We start from the raw sequence: 21244 nt of genomic DNA on the forward strand, positions 1-21244 counted from the left end.
ATGTGCTTAATTTTAGTAATATAGTAATTTAGTAATATAATGATATTCTAGGGAATTGTGTGCTTCTAATTTTATAGCAACAGTTTGGACAGGACCCTTTTCTATTCTAACATGACAGTGCCTCTGTGTATAAGACACGGCTCAAAAAGACATGATTGATTGAGCCAGTGTGGAAGAACTTGACTGGTCTGCAGAAAGCCAAGTCCTGATCCCAGCTGAACACCTCTGGTGTGACTTTATATGCAGACCTTGAGCCAAAAACTCATCACCAAACAAACTTGTATAGACACTATAAGGACAAAAGTGTTGGGACACCCCCTTCTTTAGAACAGAAAAAGGCACTAACGAAACTGTGGCAACAAAGATGGAAACATAATTCATGTATTTAAAAATTGTATTTCCATCTCTGTTGCAACAGTTTTGGACGTGTCTAAAATGACAGTACACTTAAGCTTCTCTGGTTCCTCCCAAGGTATTTGTCTCTCTCTACTACCTAAACATATTGTGGACTTCCAGTAAGCATGGAAAACGTATCCTGGAAATGTCATACACAGAGGTTATGAGAATATTTGAGGTGAATATGTAACAGGTGCCATAAATAAACAGATCTGTACAAATGATCATGGAAACAAAGATAATATACAATATAAAGGAAAGTAGCCTTCCAAAAGCTTTCTAAAGAGCAGCTGTGTGATCTCTGGAGGTCAGCAGGAATGTTTCATGTTATTACCAGTTCATTTGGACATGTAAGCACATTCGAATACAACGTAAATAGGCAGTACATGGATGAGGGAGTCATACAAAAATATATCCAGGTCATTTCACCCAAAATAATATAAAAAAATATCAGTTTAATTTTGGATAAAGAAAATGAAGCCTACGTATAGCCTAAGATTCATTGCATTGTTAAATTATTTACTTGAAATAAGTGGTGCTTTGCATTGCTGTAATCAAATTAAAAATTAGAGGACGTATACTTTACCATTCAAATATTAGCATTTGTTTGCATTACAATAGATTATTTTGAACCTTATTTTTTGTATTTAGTTGAATTTTGTTATTTTATGATTACTGTTATTATTGTTGCATTAACCATCATTACACTTGTTTCTTTACAATTGCACAATAAGATGTTAAGCTTCTCTTGATTTTATATGTACAGTCCCCTCCATAATATTGGAACAGTAAAGACAAAATTGCTCTGTTGGCTGTGGAGTTGTCACACTTCAATGGAACAAGCAAGCACGGAACGAGGAATTCACAAATGAGAGTCTTTAATAATCCAACAGGGAGCAGAGGAGGCACAGGAAACACAAGGAATGACGTTCAAGAACCGACCAACACGAACTGAAAGGACTGGGGCTTATAAACACAGGGTAATCAGGGAGAAAGACGAGACACACCTGGAATCAAATTAACAATCAACATGGGGGAGAAACTGGGTCACAGGGAACACAAGGGGAGCAAAACACACACACAAAACAGTCCACAATCCTGACAGGAGTCAAGACATTTGCAAATATGATTTAAAGATGAATATGAGACAAAACTACAGAATGTCACATTTTATTATTAGCCGTTTCAACACATACATGTTTTACCAAATAAAAAGAACAGCACTTTTAGAGTCCATCCCACTCATTGATGTGAGCATAAGTATTGGGACAGTTGAACATAAAGCAGATATGAAAGATTAAAAGCTATTATTTAGTTGCAGATCCCTTGCACACAATCACAGCAGTGAGTCTGTGACCCATAGACATCACCAGACTCTTGGTCTCATCCTTTGAAATGCTTTTCCCAGCCTTTAATGCAGCCAATCCCAGTTGTTGCTTGTTTTGGGGAGTTTCTGCCTTTACTCTCCTCTCCAGTTGGTGAAATTCATGTTCAATCAGATTTAAATCTGGAGATTGACTTGGGCAATCAAAGACTTTCCATTTCTTTGCCCTTATGAATTCCTTGACTGAACTGGTAGGGTGTTTTGGGTCATTGTCCTGATGCAATATGAAGCACTTCCCAATGAATCTGGTGGTATTTTCTTGAATATTGGTAGGCAAGATGGTTTTGTACCCTTCCAAATTCATTCTGCTACTGTCATCATACATTAAGTCATCAGTAAAGTTGAGAGGGTCTGTTCCAGAGGCAGTTATGCATGCCCATGCCATGACACCACCTCCACCATGCTTTACAGATGAGGCTGTATGCTTGGGATCATTGCAGTTCCCTTTTTTTCTCCACATTTTTGCTTTCCCATCACTTAGATAAAGGTTAATCTTTGTCTCATCGGTCCATAAACACAGTTCCTAAACTCTTCTGGCTCACCTTTGTGCTTTTTTGCAAACTCTAATCTTGCCTTTCTATATTTGGTGCTGGTCAGAGGTTTGCATCTTGCTGTGTAGCATCTGTAATTCTGTGTTAAAGTCTCCTGAGGACAGTAGATTGTCAGAGCATCACCCCAGCTTTCTGGAAGTTGTTGGTGATTTTACAGACATGTCTTTTAGGGTTCATTTTCACAGCTTTTATGATTTGTCTGTCATCAACTACTGTTGTTTTCTCAGCCGATCAGGTAGTTGTTGGTTGCTGGTGGTTTCCAAACTCTTGATTTCTCCATGCCCTTTGTTTTTGCTAGAGCTCTAACTGACTACTTTTCTTTTAGCATCCAAATTGCTTGCTTTTCTCTCAAAGTCAGCTCCCTCATCTTCATCCTGGTTTGTGTGTGTCATCATCGAATGCAAGATTCAGAATACAGAAGTAATGGATATAACTGATACGACACATCCCCTGCTTTTAATATCAGAAGAATTAATGCAACAGCACACAGCTGATCACTTAGAAAGACCTGTGAGCAGGGCTTAATTTGTGCCAGAACAAGCCGGATCCGGCACCTCCGAAATCCGATCCGGCACCTCATTTTGTGGATCCCCATCCTCAGGCGCCAATGAAAGACATTTGTGCTGACCTATAATGTGCATAATATGAAAAATCCTCTATAATGACCGCGCTTGCGGCACATCTACATTTGAAATAAAGAACCTGAGCAAGCAAAAGACGCAACATGTGAACTGCTCTGCTCTCACAAGACATAATGCACGGATCCATAGCATATACACATGCGTTTTCTTTCTCAGCTGTTCACATTTACTTAAGAAAAAACCTGGATACAGAGTTAAAAATAACTCAATATGATACTGGCGGCTTTGGATGTGACTGAGCGCTCAGCCTTGAAACAGCCTCTGGAGCGCGCCAGTACCGATTGGTTTAAAAAGACGTGCAAATTACACATTTTTGTCAGATGCAACAATGACCCAATTAAGCAAGGGACAATTTTGACATCTGTCCTGAAATGCGAGCGCAAGCCTTGGATCAGCGACAGCGTGCAGCAGACGAGATGCGCTGATGTGAAGCCGCTTTGAGAGAGAAAGAGAGACGACGCGCTCCAGCTGAATCACTACCGCTGTTTTCAAATGACTGATTTAATCTGATCGTTTGTGTGGATCTTTTTACCCATACAGGGTAAAAAACTGCGCTTTCACTTTCAAATTCGCGATCTTGGTGTCGTTTTACAAGAAAAGATAATTGTCTGTTTTGCTACACCTTTCACTTTTTAAGACTAAAACAAAAGATGGATTCATTGTTATTCTTAATTAAAAAGCACAACAACAATAAAACAGTAGGTTACAATGACAAACTATCTTACATAACATTTATTAACAAAAAGGAATAAGAGGAGGCATAGGACACATCACGTGCTGTATTATTTACAGACTAATCGCCTAAATTACAGAATGTTTAGCAAACACTGAGGAATCAGATAAATAGTAATATAAAAAATAAGGAAAACCTCTATAGCATAATGTGAGGTAAACAGCAAAGATAACAAGCTTTTCAAAACGAAAACAAAAGTAAAACTAAATTGGCTGTCCCTGACAGGACTTGCATGTTTTTTTGTTTGTTTGTTTTTTTTTTTACAAGAAAATCAACATGTTAACCTTCTCTGGTTTAAGAAGCGGTCTTTTACTTTAGTTTGAAAACCAAATTCTCCATTGCGCGCCGTCCGCTGCGCGCACCTTCGCAGGCTCTGCACCTGAAGCGCTCGCGCTGAAAGCACCTCTCTGCATGTGATCAGTGCATCTGACTCCTGCAGCGCGCGCTGTATAAAGCAGACGCTTTGGAGCAGCGCAGACCATGCACTCGCACAAGTGCGACCACGTCAAATTTTAACTCGCACATTCTCAAAAAATGGTCGCAGTCTAGAACCCTGCCATACTTGCTATATTGAATAAATGCTTGCAGGAATTTCCCTCATTATAAACTTGCTGCGGGGATGAGTAAAACTGTGATATATACACAATCCCCCACGAAATTCTTGTCTTGACTCCACAGCCAACAGAGCAATTTTGTCTTTACTTTTCCAATTCTTTTGGAGGGCACAGTATGTCTAAAATAGCGTTTTTGTCTCCCGCATCCAGCGCGCGTGAGCCCAGCCAGCTTCCGTAGATTCTGAACGCGTGCGTGACGCAGCAGCGTCCAACGGTCAGAAGAATTTTCACAAGCAAGATGGCGACTTCGGAGCCGGTAAGAGGGAGCGGGCTTCTTTCATTTCGGGCTTCCCAGCGACCAGAAATGGTAAAGCGGCGTCTGTTGTGTTGTCTGCGGGACATGTTTAAACAGTGAGCAGCAGTGTTAAAGGCTGGAGGTGTCTTTCATGCGTTCAGTGGGGTTTCGGGGCGACGCTGCTTCTGGTGACTTTAGAGACAGGGAGGGTCCGGACAACGGTAATTCATCAGTCCTCACACCCGTTAACGGGTCGTTTCGGTTCGGCGGGATGATACCCTAACGCTCTCGGGGTGGATGGTGAGGGGTTTTCTCTCGGCTCGACGTGATGAGATCAGATCTCCAGACATCTGGACACGTGTGTTCATGGCTAACAGGGATCGGCTAGCGCGCTCAGTCCTGGCTGCTTAATACGCTTCATAATTAATTATTTCAATGAAACGTAACCTTTCAGTGTGCACGACTTGCATTACCATGTAATTTGACTCCGTAAATAGCACCAAAGTCATTGATCGCTGAAATAAGTGAGCATGTGTTTAGAGAAGCTTATACCCTAGCCCACAGTAGAGGGTGTATGACTCCAAATTAGACTAACTCTATAGCGTGTGATCGGAGCTACACTGAATGAAGAACATGATGTAATCGAGCTAGTTGTCTTGGTAACTGGCCTGAAGGTCCAGTCAGTCTGATCAGATGTCCAGGGCTTTAGGAGCCACTGGTTTGGTATTGCAACAGCTGTTTCCATTTAGTATATTTGCTACTGATCTAACTTAGAGACCTCAGATTATCCTTGAGCACCTTTAGCAGTGAAGCCAGGCTGATAGGTGCACAGAATGTGCTGTAGGTCAGGAGTATCACGACTTTTGCATTGAGGTGATTGTTGGGGTATTTGTGTGGAAGGACCCTGAACTTTCTGTAATCAGTTTTCCCACCGTCATGGAAAAGTCTGGGGTTATCTAGGAATTGTAAAATAGTTGTGGAAATTTCTCTGCTCTGTCGCTTTTTGTGAAGTAAAACTTGCTGAAGTTATTGGAAATTAAATTGCTCTTTGTTTTGCATTTATGTAGCTAGGAACTGAAAATGAAGAAGGCCGTGCTGAGAGTCCTACGGCTGCTGCTGTGACGAGTCCTGAACAGTACATCAAACACCCTTTGCAAAACAGGTGAATTAATTTCTCTTCTTTTTGTAGTTTTATTTGATGTTCCCAATGCAACACATCTGTAACACATGCTGTACTGAGCACAGATAACTTAATTCAGTCCTAGTGCGTTAGGGGTCTATGTGATCCTGGGACCATGGGGAGATTTTTAACAATATCTAGTGGCCAGTACGTATGATGCAATGTTTATTATGAGGAGCATAAAAAATAAAAAACTCAATTGAAAACTAGAATTAGTTGACCAATTTTCTCTAGGCAATATTTAAAAATCACTAAAGCGAGAGTGCACATTTTGGCCTATGCTGACAGTCTAAAACTATTTATGGGGTCAGTAGGATTTAGTACTATTATTTATAGGTTGAGTGTAAAGAAATTAATGTTTATTCAGCCAGGATGCATAACATTTATATAAAAAAAAGTGCTGTTCTTTTGAACTTTGTTCATCACAAAATCCTGTTTTACAGTTTACACAAATTAAGCAGCATGACTGTTGTCAGCATTATTAATAAGAAATGTTTCATTAGCACCAAATTAGCTTATTAGAATGATTTCTGAAGGATCATGTGACACTGAAGGAATGGCTGCTGAAAATTCAAAAGATAAGTTAATTTAATAATAATTTACAGTATTATTTTGTTTAAATAAGTGTAGCCTTTGTGAGAACAGGAAAAAAATCTTGAGGACCCCAAACTTTTAAACAGTAGTGTATATTTCCATCAGATCTATCTGTACTTACACTTGCAAGTCACTGTAATTGTAAAGCAGATTGTATTTGGCGTAAAAAATTTTTTGGGACATATTAAGAAGATCTAGTCTTGCGTGACGTGGTGCTTAGAGAGTTATATTTTAGGTGGCAGTAGTGTTTAGTGTCATTCTGAGCTCAAAAGTCATATGAGCGATGCGGTGGCAGTCTGCCAGCATGCTGCAGGAAGTGCTAAACTCACTTGTTGAGCTCTCTCATTCCAGCCCTTTCTGCCTTTTCACTGCCCGTGGCTTATTCCTGTGATATTTAGATCTGTGAGGACCTTCATTCATTATGAAAGCTGTCTCTCAGTCTTCCAAAAGATAGAGTACAGAGTAGCATTCTGCTTTTCTGAGTATAAATTTTCATTCTGCTTCATTTCATTTTTTTTTTCATTTTTTTCTAGTTTGTAGATAGATAACCAAAAGTTCAAAGTTCACCACAGGTCAAGGCTAGAGTACAGATAACCCTCCAGTATCAGTGACAGGGTGCATCTGTCAGATCCCCAGCTCTCTCTGCTGGTTTCATCAACCTCTTATTATGACTGATTACAATAGCAGGTTTTGTTTAGTGGAGCTGCATTGTTTCTCTTCCCTTTTTCTTTTATACTTCTGGACAGAATGAAACATTGTTGAAGGTGAAAATTCACTTTTGTTCTTTTATGCACTAGATGTTTTTGAAAGAAGTTTCTTAATGCTCACCCCAAGGTTTCATTTAGTTGATCAAAATTAAGTTAAAACTGTAATATTGTGAAATGCTATTACTATTTAAAATAATTTTTTATTTTAATGTATTTTTAAATGTGATGCAAAGCTGAATTTTCAGCATCATTACTCCAGTCTTCAGTGTCACATGATCCTTCAGAATGACAACTCCATGAGTTTGTGTGAAAACTAATGATCATGATTCAAGATGAACTAAAGAACTTGTTGAGTTTCGGCATCATCATTTCAGCAGCTTACCATCTGTTCAAAGAATCACATGATCAGTGTATACTATATAATAATACTGTAACCTGTAATATTTCAAATTTTTGTAGAGCAGCCATGGTTTTCCATTGGTTCACAGGACAGTATGAGTCATCTCTTTGAGAGCTTCTGCATGAATATTATATGAGAGATCCATAGAGACCTGTGCTTATTTGCGTCCTTGCAGATGGGCTCTCTGGTATTTCAAAAATGACAAGAGCAAAAGTTGGACAGAAAATCTGCGTCTCATCTCCAAGTTTGACACAGTGGAAGATTTCTGGGCGTAAGTGTTTTTCCCTTGTCATATATTGAAGTCACATTATCGTCCCTTTTTATCTTATAACAAAGTTTGAAAATTTGAATGGCAAATTATGATGGATTTGACTTGACACCATTTCCTTTGACTCCTCAGATTATACAATCACATACAGCAGCCCAGTAAACTTGGATTTGGCTGTGACTACTGTTTATTTAAGGTAAGATCAGGAAGTGTGTGTATGGCCAAACTGAAATCTTTGGTTGATTATTAACAAAACATTTTGTTGCAAAGCAGGTGCGTTTCTGAATTTCTGTGAGCATCGCTCTGACCATGTGACTGCCGATTCACTTATTTGCAAGCTCATAAAGAGATAAATGTTAGAAATTAGCAAAAATGACAAAAATGCTGATATCCAGATTATTTTGTTTGTCTCAGGATGGTATTAAACCCATGTGGGAGGATGACAGGAATAAACTCGGTGGAAGGTGGTTAATGACCCTCAACAAACAGCAACGACACAATGACCTTGATCGCTACTGGATGGAGACAGTAAGACATTTGCTTTTTTTTTTTTTTTGCTCACTTTCACATGGATTAGTGGACAGCTTGGTGTGTGGTCAACTTCATACTGACTGTTTGTGTTGTTCGCAGCTGTTGTGTTTAATCGGAGAGTCCTTTGATGAAGCCAGTGAAGACGTATGTGGAGCTGTGGTCAATGTCAGGCCAAAGGGGGATAAAATAGCCATCTGGACAGGCAACTGTCAAAACAGGGACGCTATCATGACGATAGGGTATGTTGCTTACTTTGTACAGTCCACACAAAGACACAACACAATTTAAAGTACAAATAAAACAGATTAAATGTTTCCACTTTTGAAAGAACATGCTCACCAAGGCTACATTTATTTGATTAAAAAATACAGTAAAAACTAATATTCTGAAATATTACAATTTGAAATAACTTTTCTAGTTTAATATATTTTAAAATGTAATTTATTCCTGTGACGCAAAGCTGAATTTTCAGCATCATTACTCCAGATCCTTCAGAAATAATTCTAATATGCAGATTTGCTCCTCAAGAAACATTTCTTATCAAAGTTTTGACTACAAAGTTATTAATTGCAACCTGAAATGTTTGTTTGATGTGAATATGCTGATATCTAGCCGTTTCTGTACCGATGCCTTCATTGTGACCGTGAAATCTGTTGTTCTTCCCCCTTTAGGCAACAATACAAAGAGCGTTTGAGTCTCCCAATTAAAACCCTCATCGGATACCAGTCACATGACGACACCTCTAGCAAAAGTGGCTCTACAACAAAGAACATGTATTCAGTTTGAAGAAAACTAATTTCAACTCATTGTAGGTTTATAAAATTTCAAATTCGCATCACATTAATACTTTTGAGTTGTCAACTACTGTAGTGTCCTTCCTTTTTAAGAAAAGCGAAAAAAGTCAAATATGTAAATGTAGTGCTCTCCAGCCTGAAATGATCCGCACCGTGTGGATCAGGGGACGTCTGCTTGTTTAGACCTGAGAGAGGACCGCATCAGCTAAAGCTATACGAGTTGAGCTAGATGTTACTGATATCATTTTAGTAATTTAAAGGACTAATCGAGACTTGCCTATCTGAAGAGGTTCTAAGGCTTAGATAAGAGACATACTGTTCTTTGCTTTAACCATTCTTTCTCTCACGCGTCACGCCATGAAGTGTTTCTCACCGTCAGACGAACAAATAAACCCACAACTAAATCCACACGGACGTTTTAAGGGCCCAAACTGTTTTAACATGCTTTGGTTGGAGGTGTTTGGCATGAGAAGTGTTTGCAGAGGCGCCTGTAGACTGACTATCTTAAAGGTTTGTAAAGGATTACTTTCGCTCGCGCTCCAAGTTTGGAATTTGGAGGAGTGGTCATTTATTGTTTCAGCTATGCTGGAATTGTGGCATCTTGCTTGTAGACCCATCTAACAGTTGTGTTTCTCCCCTTCATTTATTTATAATATATGCATTGCAGTTGAACTGAGAGGAACACCATGAAGATCAAGCTCCTGTTATCTTTCGGTTACTTTTTGAGGTTCTTAGCAATGTGGATTACTACAATTCTTTTTTTTGTTTGTATCAACTTTTTTTTTTTTTTTTTTTACAGTGAATGCCTGGACATACATGACTTTTTAGGTTTGCTACCACTTTTCCCCCTCATTGATACTGTAGACATTTTCTAGTTTGCCCCAAACTTTGGATCAGTGAAAGAAGCGAGGATATTCATTGTGAATTTATTTTGCTCATAATGTATCTTTATTATCTGTAATTCCAGGATGTATATTACCTTCTTTCAAAGTAAAGGTTATGTGCTTTGCATTAACATTTGAATTTTTTTTTCCTGTTTCTTTATTCCCTTGAGTTCAAAATACCTGAAAGTTAAACAATTGTGTTGTCATCAGCACAAACAAATTTCCCAGTGTCCTTTTGAACGGGCATCAGAAGCGGCACCACTTAAGATCAAGTAATGGAGTTCTGCAGGTATCATGTGTTTTTGTTGGCCAAACTAGAAGTTACACTCTTAAAAATAAAGGTGCTTCACGATGCCATAGAAGAACCCTTTTAGTCTAAATGGTTCCATAAAGAACCTTTAACATCTGAAGAACTTTTCTGTTTCACAAAAGGATCTTTGTGGTGAAAGAAGGTTCTTCAGATGATAAAAAGAGATGGTTCTTTTAAGAATCTTTGACTGATTGGTTCTTTGTGGAAACAAAAATGGTTCTTCTGTGGCATCGCTGGAAAACCCCGGTTTTCCATTGGCTTTTGGATTGTTGCAGAAAATAAGCTCTGAGACCAATAAAACATTTCCATTATCAAGATACATTTCACAAATGAGCACACCTTTTATAAATTAAATACAGTCGCCAGGAGTAAACGGCTAAAGTTATGCCATAAAAAAACTACATCATGGGTTGCAAAACATCACCATCACTAAGCTTTAGACAACTCTTCCAGTCTAGTTTGCAAAAGCACGATTATAAACACAACACGGCTGTAAAAGCAGACTAGTGAGTAGATGAGCATTCCTGTTTGGTGTGAAGATGTTTTATGTCCCCAAAAACCATGTTGTTCCATTTATCTACTGCCTTCAAGATGCTTAAAAGCATAAAAATCACAAGCTGGGTATTGCTGGTCATATAATAAACAGTGTAAATATCTCGAGCTTGTGTTTGCCACACACCTTTTGGGGCAACGTAACCTTAAGTGCAAAAATGCTAACTGGTTTCCAGGTTTTAGGACTCATTTCTGCAGAACTCCCTTCAACACTATTCTTTAGCACAGGTCCAAAGTCCTCAGCTGCATCAGTGTCTTTGTCTTATAACAGTAGAAGTACATAACCTTTCCAAACAAAGTCACTCCTCCACTCTGACTTTGAAAGTTTGACCAAGCTGTCTTGTATCTCCTCTCCCTGTTCTGGAAGTTTCTAAATTGTGCAGTATTTGAGATTGTATAGTTAGCACACAGTAGATTATTTGTGAAAACCGTTTCGAGTCTTCATGGCCAATACATAGATGACTACATTGTTTAATAATAAAAATGGCAGTTGCAGCTTCACCTGCTCAAGCTAATTACTGCATGCTAGAATGATTTTCTTAGTTAAACACAATGGGTGTGTCAGAATTACACAGAACAGGTGTTTCAAGTGCTTGTGCTTCCTTTGAATTATTGTACAGCACTCTTGACTTATGCCTGTGTGTGGTAACATCCTGCTGGCCATTACGTTGTGAAACCATTCACATTCCAAGCAACTTTTCTATTAGGGATTTGGCAACAGGAGGTACATGTCTAGATTATTTTAAGTAGCATTTAAAAACCAAGACTGAATTTCAGCAGTCAAATTGATTCATGCATGTTGATACATGCAAACTAATGCAGTAAAGTCTGTCATAAAAGTGCCAACAATTAAGTAGACATGAGTTGTATCTGTACAAATATAAAACAAGTATCACAGAGGCCAAAACAATTTGCCCTTTGTTGCTTGCTTTGACATAGCAAATAGTTTTTGCATTGTAATGCTCTGTTAGTAACAAATATCAGGAGTTAAACTTGAGTAAATTTGACCCTTTCTAACAATTAGAAGGTCATTTCAGGAAAATTGGACCACTTATCCATAGCCATCAACCTAAATTCACCCTGTATCTAGAATCTTGAAGTTCAGACACAAAAAGGGATAATGGAAAATAATTTAATTTGAGATAAACCTGTGACTATGAATGGATTATTCTTATCTATTTCTACATAGACCTTATGACACTTTCATTTCTGACAATTACACATTTCCTGCAAGCAGTTGATTTCCACATTATCAAGGGATTGAGTGATTAGATTAAACGTTTGAGGTAAACACTGAACAATCATTTAAACAGCATGCACCGACCAGGTTACTGTTGCTCACAGGAAATCTAGATATGTGGTCAAATATTGCATTTGTAAGATATTTTCCTATAGTATTTTTAAAGTAAAGATGGTTAGAACTTCAAAGTGCCTGTTGCTCCACTCTCAGAAAAAATCAGAGTATCCTGCTCTAATGTAAATCCAGTGCTTGCTATCTCAAGGAGTATGTACATTATATTACAATATGTGCAAACCCTTTACAAGTCTTCAAAAGTCCCCTGAGTAGACCTGCTGCTTGAATCAGGTTATATTTAAAATGGTTTCTAAGATCCATTACGAAAAAAACTATAGATTTCTGAAGGATTTTTAACATTAAGACAAAATGAGAGGTTTCTCTTCTTCGTTGTTGGCTAAAAGCACTGATAGCATTGATGAGGAGAAAAAGTAGAATTCCATAGTGAAGCTGAGTTCATAGAGTTCCAGATTAACACACAGAAACCATTCAAACACAGCAGAGATGTGCTTGAAGACGTAATCCTCCTGGATGAAGAAGATGCCATCTGATGAAAGAAGAGTTATGGAGGACAAACAAATGTGATTCAACTAGGGATTGTTCTTCAATGACTCACCATCGTGTAGTTCCACACCTGCCTGACTGACTTTCTTGTGTGGTTCACAAAAGAAGATATTTTAAAGAATGTTGGTAACAATCAATGGGAGCCGAAACTGCTTATCAATGTTCTCCAAAATATCTCATTTTGTGCTTACAGGTTTGGATAGACATGAAGGATGAGTATTATAAATAACAGAACTGAGAGATACGAGTCATATAAATTAATTTTTCTTTTTTTTTTTGAGCAGCAAATCAACATATACTAGACTGATTTCTGACGGATCATGTGACACTGAAATGATAAATTCAATTATATTCATGTATAAAATATATGAAAACAAGACTTATTTTAAATTGTAATGATTTTTCACTAATAGTTTTTACTGTATTTTTAAGATTTAGTAATATAAAATAGTAGCACTTTATTTCTATAAAATTATTAGGGCCTGTGTATATCTAAAAAGACACCTGTAACTACAACTTTTCACCTGTATGTCATTCTTGCTGACCTTAGGATTTTTATAAGCATAGACATACTGAACCATAATAAAAATATGCAAAATATTTTGAGCATAAAAGGATACAGAGGATGGTGGCAGTAATCTGGATAAACGAGGAGACGATTCGTAGAGGGTAGAGAACCCGTTCACATCCGGTCAGCATACATTTACTAGTGAGGGAGGTCAGGATGGTCATGTACAGACACACAAACACAAAGCTCACAGCAGCTCCCAGGTAATGGAGCAACACCAGCTCTGCTGGCTGCAAGAAAACACAAGAAACAATATATATTTATATCTATTTGGTCATTTCACTACACACTCTGAAAAAATACCATTTAAAAAACCATTGTGGGTTTCTCAAAGTACCTTTAAGTGAACAGTTCTTAAAAGAACCTTTTTTTTAAATTAATGTGAAAAACATTTAAAAAATGTAACAAACTGTAAAGAACATTTTGTGTCATGGAAAGTTTTCCAAGAATGTCTAAAGTACTTCATGGAACTAAATGCCAATACAGAAAGTAAAGAGAATGTTTCAGTTCATTCTGTTTTAAACAAGGATGCGCAATCACTATGGAATTACACGTCTGTGATGTGGTTTTATAGTAAAAATGTCATTAAATATATTGTAAAAAACAGGTTAAAGTTGATATTCAAGTGAAATGTTCGTAAGATCATGCATGTTTGTCATATTTACAGAGTCTGGCTACAAGAAACAGTCTACCAACCATGCAAAGAGTTTGTTTTGTGACTCCACCTATGATTGACTTCACATGAATGTTGTCATACAACATTTGATCTTATATACATGGTTAAGGACCTTTAAATTTGTCTGTTTTTTCAGAGTGAGAGCACTGAAAGTAAGGAAAGTGTTAGACTCTTTTATTAATGCCATGTCACCTAAGAAGCTCTTTACTAAATGAATGGTTCACCCAAATATGAAAATTTGCTATAAAATTACTCACCTTTTGGCCAATTAAGATAAATCAGAACATATTTCAAGACATTTAGCACCACTTGTTCAGCAATGGATCCTTTGCAGTGAATGGGTGCCATCAGAACGAGACACCAAACAGCTGATAAAAACATCTCAATAATCCAGTCAATTAACATTCTGTGACGTGAGGTGTGTGTTTGTAAAAAGGTGTTTTAACTTTAAATTGTGACTTCTGGCCAAAATAAGTGTCCATAATAATGCTTCCTCTATTGTAAAAGTTCATTCCTTGTTGTCCTCTTACATCAAAATCCACCAACATAATTGTTTACAACTGTTTTCATTTTGTAAACAGTGCTTGATCTGTGCATATTTCTCTCCAGATTCACATAAAATGACTTTTTCACCGGAGAAAGCAATATTAAAGGATTCTAATATTTTAGAAACAATGTTTTGAAGTTGATGGATTTGTTTCTTACAAACATGCAGCTTTTTGGTTTTGCTTCATAAGACATTAATTGATGGACTGGAGTCGTGTGGATTACTTGTAGATTACTGTGATGATTTTATCAGCTGTTTGGACCTTCATTCTGACGGCACCCATTCACTGCACAGGATCTATTGGTGAGCAAGTTTTGTAATCCTAAATTTCTCAAAATCTGCTCTGATGAAGAAACAAACTCATCTACATCTTGAATGGCCTGAGGGCAAGTAAAGTTTCAGCAAATTTTCATTTTTGGTTGAACTATTTCTTTAAGAATTTTTGTAGTGGTTTGTCAGCGCTTATACAAGCAACAAGTAAAATTAATGTAGGGTATTCTTCTGTACTTACATTGCAGTTCCCTGACATGAAAGCGCCCACAGACACCACACAGCCTAAAATCATTGCAATCTTACTGAGAAGAGAATGAACACTGTTCCTGTCCAGGATGTGCGCATGATGGAAAACGCAAAAAATCAGAACTGTGCGGACAAAGAGAAGATGCATTACACAGATTTTCTCTGTTTAAACCATACAATTCACTACCATGAGTGATAAAAAAAGTAATTTAATTGAATGCATTTGTCAAGATGGATGTGAAACGTAATCTGAAAACCCACACAAAAATGAGCCAGCATTGATTGTTGCTGAGAAAAGAGAGTTTTCTGGAAAGTTTGTTCCACTTGTGCTGCAAAATAAGCAGAAAATGCCTATCATTCTTTTGGATTATGAAATGGAAAATAGCAGGTGATTTAAAGGTTAATGTGTTTTACAGACCTTATGGTGGGAACATTATCCAGGGTGCAGCAATGCCCTGTTTCATTTGGGTGACATGAATTTCTGTATTCCCTGTTTCATTAAAATATACATATATATAATGAAACATGCATAACAGAATGATAACATTAAATAATGTTGAACTCATTACTTTACCAGTTATTAAGAGAGCAGACATGGTTGAAACTTAATGCAAGTCCGTATCTGTAAAGACAAGAGAACTCATTACAACACAAGTCATTTTGAGTCACTTTGATTTGTTTACAGCGGCATATATTACGCTCTAATTCCAAATGTCTGTTATGCTCTAGCTCGCAGCTGACACTTTCTCACAAAATATGAAGTGTGATTCAGATCATTTTTGCTTCTGACAACCATTTGTAAGGTGAAGAAAGCTTGTATTAACTCTAAATCACCAGAAAAACTGCCACAAAGACATGGTTCCTGTGTTCCTTTGAGCCAGCTAATAACTATTTGTTCCATTCACAGCCTATTTTCATATGTACTGTACAAATGATTGTGGAGAATCTGATATTATTTTATGCTTAATTTATGACACTCCTTGTAGATTGTAAATTAAATGATACATTTTGGATACTTCTTTTTGTAATTAAACTTTTTAAATTTTGTAATTAAATGAAATTGATTGCTTTGTTATTTTGATATTTGATATTTTTAACTCGGCACAATCAAATTATAGTCCTTTTTATTTGCAAATGTTTTTTTTTTCAAGATGCATAGCTCTGTCATATATATATTTTTTCACAAAGACCATGAAAAAGAAAAGAAAAATACGACCAAAATTAGACCCAAAATATTGTGCTTTACTAATTCTGTTCAGTGTTCTTGCTAGAGATACTTAAGGATTGTTTAATAAGTAACCCGGAACCTGTTTATACAGCATGACTCAGAAATTGACGAGTGTTTAACAATGCATGTGATAATTTGTCTTAGATCAGACTCCCCTTCCAGAAGGCAGAAAAGACCAGTCTTGACTTGTCTTTGAGTTTTTCTGATCCTGACTTCGGTTACTGAGTTTAAAGTAAATGTGCCTTGACGCTTATGACATAAGCACTGAAATTACTTGCCTCTTGTTGTTACTTTGTTGTTAAGCTGGTTGTGCAACAATAATTTACACGTCAGCACCAATGCCATAATGTAGATATTAATAAATTATGATTGAAACATTGATTAAAATTATGCCTGTCAATCTATCTATCTATCTATCTATCTATCTATCTATCTATCTATCTATCTATCTATCTATCTATCTATCTATCTATCTATCTATCTATCTATCTATCTATCTATCTAGTATTCTCAGCAACAGTGAAGAGATATAAGAAATAATAACAGTAATGCAAAAATTTTATCAGTAATAAAAAACTGTAACAAAAAGGTATATCTGAGTTTTAATTGACCATACATTTGCAATATGTAATTTAAATTGAGAGAAATGGCAAAAAATCTTGTTAACTCACACTGTCCAACACCCGATGAATGAGACGGCACACAGAACAATTGGTAAGATAACCCAAACAGCCATGTTTCTTGAAGAGAGTTGGTTCAAGAATCAAATAAAGTACTGCAAATCTCAGAAGTGATTCTTCCACGGAGGTCTTGAAAAGCTAACTGACATATTAGCCCCTCAAAAACACGTAAACACGTCCTTTAGCATCTTTCACTTTTCTGCTGGCCTTACCGGTTTACTATCTCTTCTATCAGATGAGCCACATTCTTAAATACGCAAAGGAAGCTTTGAGACATCCAGCCACTCCTCTATGGTAATCACCTATTAGAGAAGAGAATATAACAGCCACAAGGCAACTGTAGTTGAGTCAACTCAGCCTTGTCCCAGTGTTTACTTATGGTCTTACTCATAGTCCTCCTGAGCCATGTTATTTAAGAGCAGTGGTTCCCAAACTTTTCAGGTCAAGTTTCACCTTCAGTCAAATCAAGTGTCACCTGGTCACAACACGGTTCCCTCGAAATTTTTAAGCATTAGGCAAATTAACTCTCTTTGAATGCTGTAGGACTGTGAAAAACAGACACATAGGCTATTACAATATTTGGATTGATATAAATAAATCATAGGCCTACTGCTGAAAAGCCTTTTCAGCCCTTTGTGTGGAAGGACCCAAGAGTAACATCATGCCTACTTTAAAATAAATATTAATATGCATCATGAATTATATAATTAGGGCCTACGTTATATAAATGTGGTCTTTCAGTTCAATGCTTTAATACTGGATTTTAGAATCTTAATTTGATTGCATGTCAGTCCACATAAAGACATAAGGTCAACAACCCACATCCTGCATACATTATTAGTCACCAAAAAATGTTTTATGAACACAACAGGAAATGTAAGGCAGCATGTGAGCCTGGCAGGCTGACCATTTGATACATTGCTTTTCCACACATGTGAATGTAGCATTCTGTCTCATCTAACATCTTCTATGTTATGCAAAAGAGAAAGTAAACATAGTTTAATTAGTCATGTATGTGAATTCATTTTCATTTTGGCCTAATAGTAATTTTGCCATTTTCATTTTGAGGTAACATTTCTGAAACTATCCCTTTAAGAAGGGAAGCGTTAGACAGCGTAGTCCATTTGCGCCTCTTTTTATATTGGCATGTCAGGTGCAATGCAGTTGTTTTGTCGTAATTCACTCTGATTTCATACGCATTTCGCCGCATATTTTTTTATAAGCATTTAATAGCACACAATATTCATTTAACATACACACCGTCGTATTTTTCAGCAGGAGAATTATTGTCCGCTTTGGGGTCCTAAATTTCAAAACAATCAAAATGGCGGCGTCTGTAAGATGGAGTCTACTGCGCTTCATACGGTCACATCATTTGAGGTTGGAAATTACATACTGTATATTTTACAGTATTCAAATCGAAGATGTGTATTGTTGCATAATAATGTCAAATGATGATTGTGCTGGTTTACCACAGTAACCGTAGTTTCCACCGAAATATTACAGTAACACGATTACCTTGATCTGTCATAAAAGTATATATATATAATTATTTTCATGCCTTTATAACGAGTGTAGAGACTGTAATCGCGTATATTCTCTCTTAGATTGCCTGTAAATGACAGAAATCAGTGTTATTCATTGTGGGCTGCCCGTAGAGTACAATCTCAACAGTATGAATGCAAACCATTCTCAGGTGAGGCATATTATTATTTACCTAATATCCTCTTTATTCCATGACAGGCCACTTAGTGTTGATGAATTAAAGCTTGTAATGCCGTTGAATTTAATATGGCAAAGTCTTGTAATCTTACTGACGAGTTTTTTTTTATTGCAGTACGAATGATTTCAATTTTAACTCAAGACACCCCAAACCCCAGAAGTCTAAAGTTTCTTCCCGGTAAGCCTGTGCTGGGGACGGGGACTCGAGATTTCCCAACATCAAACTCGGCAGAGAGCTCCCCTTTAGCCAGGTAAGCTCCATTGCCAAAGTATATATCAAGGGTAAAACTTTGCTGTGTATTAAATGCATTTGTTATAATCATCCAACAGGGATCTTTTCCAAATTGAAGGCATAAAAAGTGTCTTTTATGGCCCAGATTTTATCACATTGACCAAGGTAGTGTTCAGCAATATGTTTGGTTGCTAGCCTTTTTGAATGTTGCATTTAACTCAATTTGTGAATTTGTTGTTACTAATTAAAGACAGACGATGATGTTGAATGGACAGACATTAAGCGGCATGCTATTGAGGTTATTACTAAGTTCTTTGAGAGTGGCGAGGCCATCAAATTGGGAGCAACACACGCTGAGAGCAGTGAGCGAAACATGAACATTGACTAAATACATGTACAAATTGACTAAATATATTTTGATACATTGTATTTAAAATTTGTATCTTTATTCTTAAGGTATTACAGAAGATGATGATGAAATTGTCTTAATGATTAAGGAGCTTTTAGACACACGGATCAGGTATGTTTATATTGTTTTGATTCAACAAAGTATAGTGGAAAGGTTTGGGGTCTCGAAGATTTTTTTTTAATATGTGTATATAAGGAGTACTTTTTCAAGCAAGGATTCTAAAGACATTTATACTATTACAAAATACTTTTATGTAATATAAATGCTGTTAACACTTTCGTCAAAGAATCCTAAAAAAACTGGCACAACTGGTTTCAGCATTGATAATAAGAAGAAATGTTTTTGAGCATATTCATTTCTGAAGGATCATGTGACACTGAAGACTGGAGTAATTATGCTGAAAATATATTAAAATAGAAAATAGTTATTTTGAATTGTAATAATATTTGACAATATTAAATCTCATACCTGATGTATACCTGATAAATTTCAATAATCTTTTTCTTTTCTTGACAAGGTTCCTCGTCACAAATTAAATTTTCATTCCAAAAAAATATTGAAAGGATGTTTTAATCTTTATTATTTCATGTTGCTACTTTTTGTAATTATTAATTTAGATTTTTTTTTAGAATGTCAATGCTAGCCATAAGCATGAAAAGCTTTTAGCACAACACAGTAAAATTACTGCATATATGGACAGGACATTTAAATTAGTAGCTAGTTATGTATTGAAAGACCAGCAGAGTTCAGTGCTTTGTCTTCTTTCTTTAAGACCCACGGTTCAGGAGGATGGTGGCGATGTCATATTCAAGGGCTTTGAGGATGGCACAGTGAAGCTGAAGCTGGTTGGCTCCTGTACGGGCTGTCCCAGCTCCACAGTTACCCTAAAAAATGGCATCCAGAACATGCTGCAGTTTTATGTACCCGAGGTGGACACGGTAGAACAGGTGGGAGATATAAATCCATCAAAGTTATTCATAAGAACATCTTATGCATATTTAACTACAGCGATCATGACTTTCATTATAAGGTTGAGGACGAAGTGGATGAGATCAACATAAAGGTGTTTGCAGAAGTGGAGAAGAAATTGCAAGACTCGTAGCATAAGATGCTAACTGCATTTCATTAGCTCTGTACTTGTACTCTGCATAAATGACAATAAAGTTGAATCTAATCTAATCTAATAAAACCCAGCTCTGCTGTCCACATATTTCAATTTGCTATTGTTGTGTCATAATTATAGTGGGATTCAGACACTCCATAAGGAAGCTGTATATCTAGAATATAATGTTATATTTATCCAAGCTCAATGTTGTAAGTTGTTCTGTTTCTAATATAATATAGTGCAATATTGTGATTGCAATTACAAGACAACTGAGCTCTGCACTTTTCCACACCTTTACGTGTTTTGACTGGCACTCATCTGCATCCACTTAGTTACAAGGATTCGTAACAGGTTTGTTGCTAGTCTGAGAGAAAAGGTTAAATTGAAGACGGTTATGCTTTTAATTGCTATGTTTATTGAACACTGCAATTTGACCTAGATGTCTGGTGAGTGCAGTAATTAATTGGGAGTTCTTTTATAGCAGAAATACAATGCTGTGTTCCTGATACATTCTCAAACCTGAAATGAGCACTTGAAGTAATGCAGATCTTCCACAGCTCTGAGACTTTGAGAATGAGATCAGTTGTGAAAGTCTGTATTCCTGATCATCTACAGCTGCCATCCAGCAGTTCTGGCGGACCTATAATGAAATAAAACAGTTGTGTATAAATTAGTGATTGTCTTGGTGTATATATTTGTCCTACTGTTTACCGCTTTTCTCCCCCTTGGGTTAAAATACTTTTGAAACTAATTGTTGAATGTGCATTTTTCTGATTTTTATTTTTAAATCTTTTATTTTTCTCTCAATTTTTAATTTCAGAGTAAAAAGGTCAACATAGGTTGAAAGGCTTTCATATTTCATACAGGTTCATATTTATGAACTAATGTGTTTCAGGAATTGCTCCAGAAGGGTAAATTTGAATATC

The 21244-nt window shown here is 36.7% G+C and overlaps 3 protein-coding genes across 10 annotated transcripts; 2 read left to right on the plus strand and 1 right to left on the minus strand.

Annotated features, from left to right (window-relative positions):
* Window positions 1-4485: 4485 nt before the first annotated feature.
* On the plus strand, window positions 4486-11287 carry LOC306884578 (eukaryotic translation initiation factor 4E-like). 8 transcript variants are annotated; one of them, XM_079440551.1, is made up of 8 exons: window positions 4486-4575; window positions 5622-5716; window positions 7611-7706; window positions 7836-7899; window positions 8118-8231; window positions 8334-8473; window positions 8906-9042; window positions 9828-10049. In XM_079440551.1, exons 1-7 carry the CDS (start codon window positions 4558-4560, stop codon window positions 9018-9020), a joined length of 642 nt encoding a protein of 213 aa, XP_079296677.1. In that variant the 5' UTR covers window positions 4486-4557; the 3' UTR covers window positions 9021-9042; window positions 9828-10049. The 8 variants fall into 8 exon arrangements, 6 of the variants coding, with proteins under 6 accessions (XP_079296677.1, XP_079296678.1, XP_079296676.1 ...); XR_013785454.1 differs by having other exon boundaries at window positions 4509-4575; window positions 8906-9538; window positions 9696-10048; XM_079440552.1 differs by having other exon boundaries at window positions 4509-4575; window positions 9696-10048.
* On the minus strand, window positions 9945-17200 carry LOC306884577 (transmembrane protein 150A-like). The gene is made up of 7 exons (XM_079440546.1): window positions 16842-17200; window positions 15517-15564; window positions 15361-15432; window positions 15204-15271; window positions 14935-15065; window positions 13253-13430; window positions 9945-12615 (listed from the first exon to the last, which is right to left on the minus strand). The coding sequence occupies exons 1-7, from the start codon at window positions 16904-16906 to the stop codon at window positions 12428-12430; spliced, it is 750 nt and encodes a 249-aa protein (XP_079296672.1). The 5' UTR covers window positions 16907-17200; the 3' UTR covers window positions 9945-12427.
* A 971-nt stretch (window positions 17201-18171) lies between these two features.
* On the plus strand, window positions 18172-21062 carry LOC306884579 (NFU1 iron-sulfur cluster scaffold homolog, mitochondrial-like). Its single transcript, XM_079440553.1, has 8 exons — window positions 18172-18230; window positions 18458-18546; window positions 18688-18823; window positions 18903-18969; window positions 19055-19166; window positions 19261-19324; window positions 19986-20160; window positions 20244-21062. Exons 1-8 carry the CDS (start codon window positions 18175-18177, stop codon window positions 20313-20315), a joined length of 771 nt encoding a protein of 256 aa, XP_079296679.1. The 5' UTR covers window positions 18172-18174; the 3' UTR covers window positions 20316-21062.
* The last annotated feature ends 182 nt before the right edge of the window (window positions 21063-21244 follow it).

The sequence above is a fragment of the Barbus barbus genome, assembly GCF_936440315.1.
Source record: "Barbus barbus genome assembly, chromosome: 18".
Lineage (NCBI taxonomy): Eukaryota > Metazoa > Chordata > Actinopteri > Cypriniformes > Cyprinidae > Barbus > Barbus barbus.

Excerpts from the sequence above, each read along its gene's own strand:
- LOC306884578 (XM_079440547.1), top strand. Across the intron at positions 7,707-7,835 it reads ACAGTGGAAGATTTCTGGGC|ATTATACAATCACATACAGC; the intron begins GTAAGTGTTTTT and ends TTGACTCCTCAG. Across the intron at positions 7,900-8,117 it reads GTGACTACTGTTTATTTAAG|GATGGTATTAAACCCATGTG; the intron begins GTAAGATCAGGA and ends TGTTTGTCTCAG.
- LOC306884577 (XM_079440546.1), bottom strand. The coding sequence starts at position 16,906 with ATGGCTGTTTGGGTTATCTTACCAATTGTTCTGTGTGCCGTCTCATTC. Across the intron at positions 13,431-14,934 it reads TCATGTCAGGGAACTGCAAT|CCAGCAGAGCTGGTGTTGCT; the intron begins GTAAGTACAGAA and ends GTTTTCTTGCAG. Across the intron at positions 12,616-13,252 it reads GATTACTGCCACCATCCTCT|ATGGCATCTTCTTCATCCAG; the intron begins GTATCCTTTTAT and ends TTCTTTCATCAG.
- LOC306884579 (XM_079440553.1), top strand. The coding sequence starts at position 18,175 with ATGGCGGCGTCTGTAAGATGGAGTCTACTGCGCTTCATACGGTCACAT. Across the intron at positions 18,824-18,902 it reads GAGAGCTCCCCTTTAGCCAG|GGATCTTTTCCAAATTGAAG; the intron begins GTAAGCTCCATT and ends ATCATCCAACAG. Across the intron at positions 19,325-19,985 it reads CTTTTAGACACACGGATCAG|ACCCACGGTTCAGGAGGATG; the intron begins GTATGTTTATAT and ends TCTTTCTTTAAG.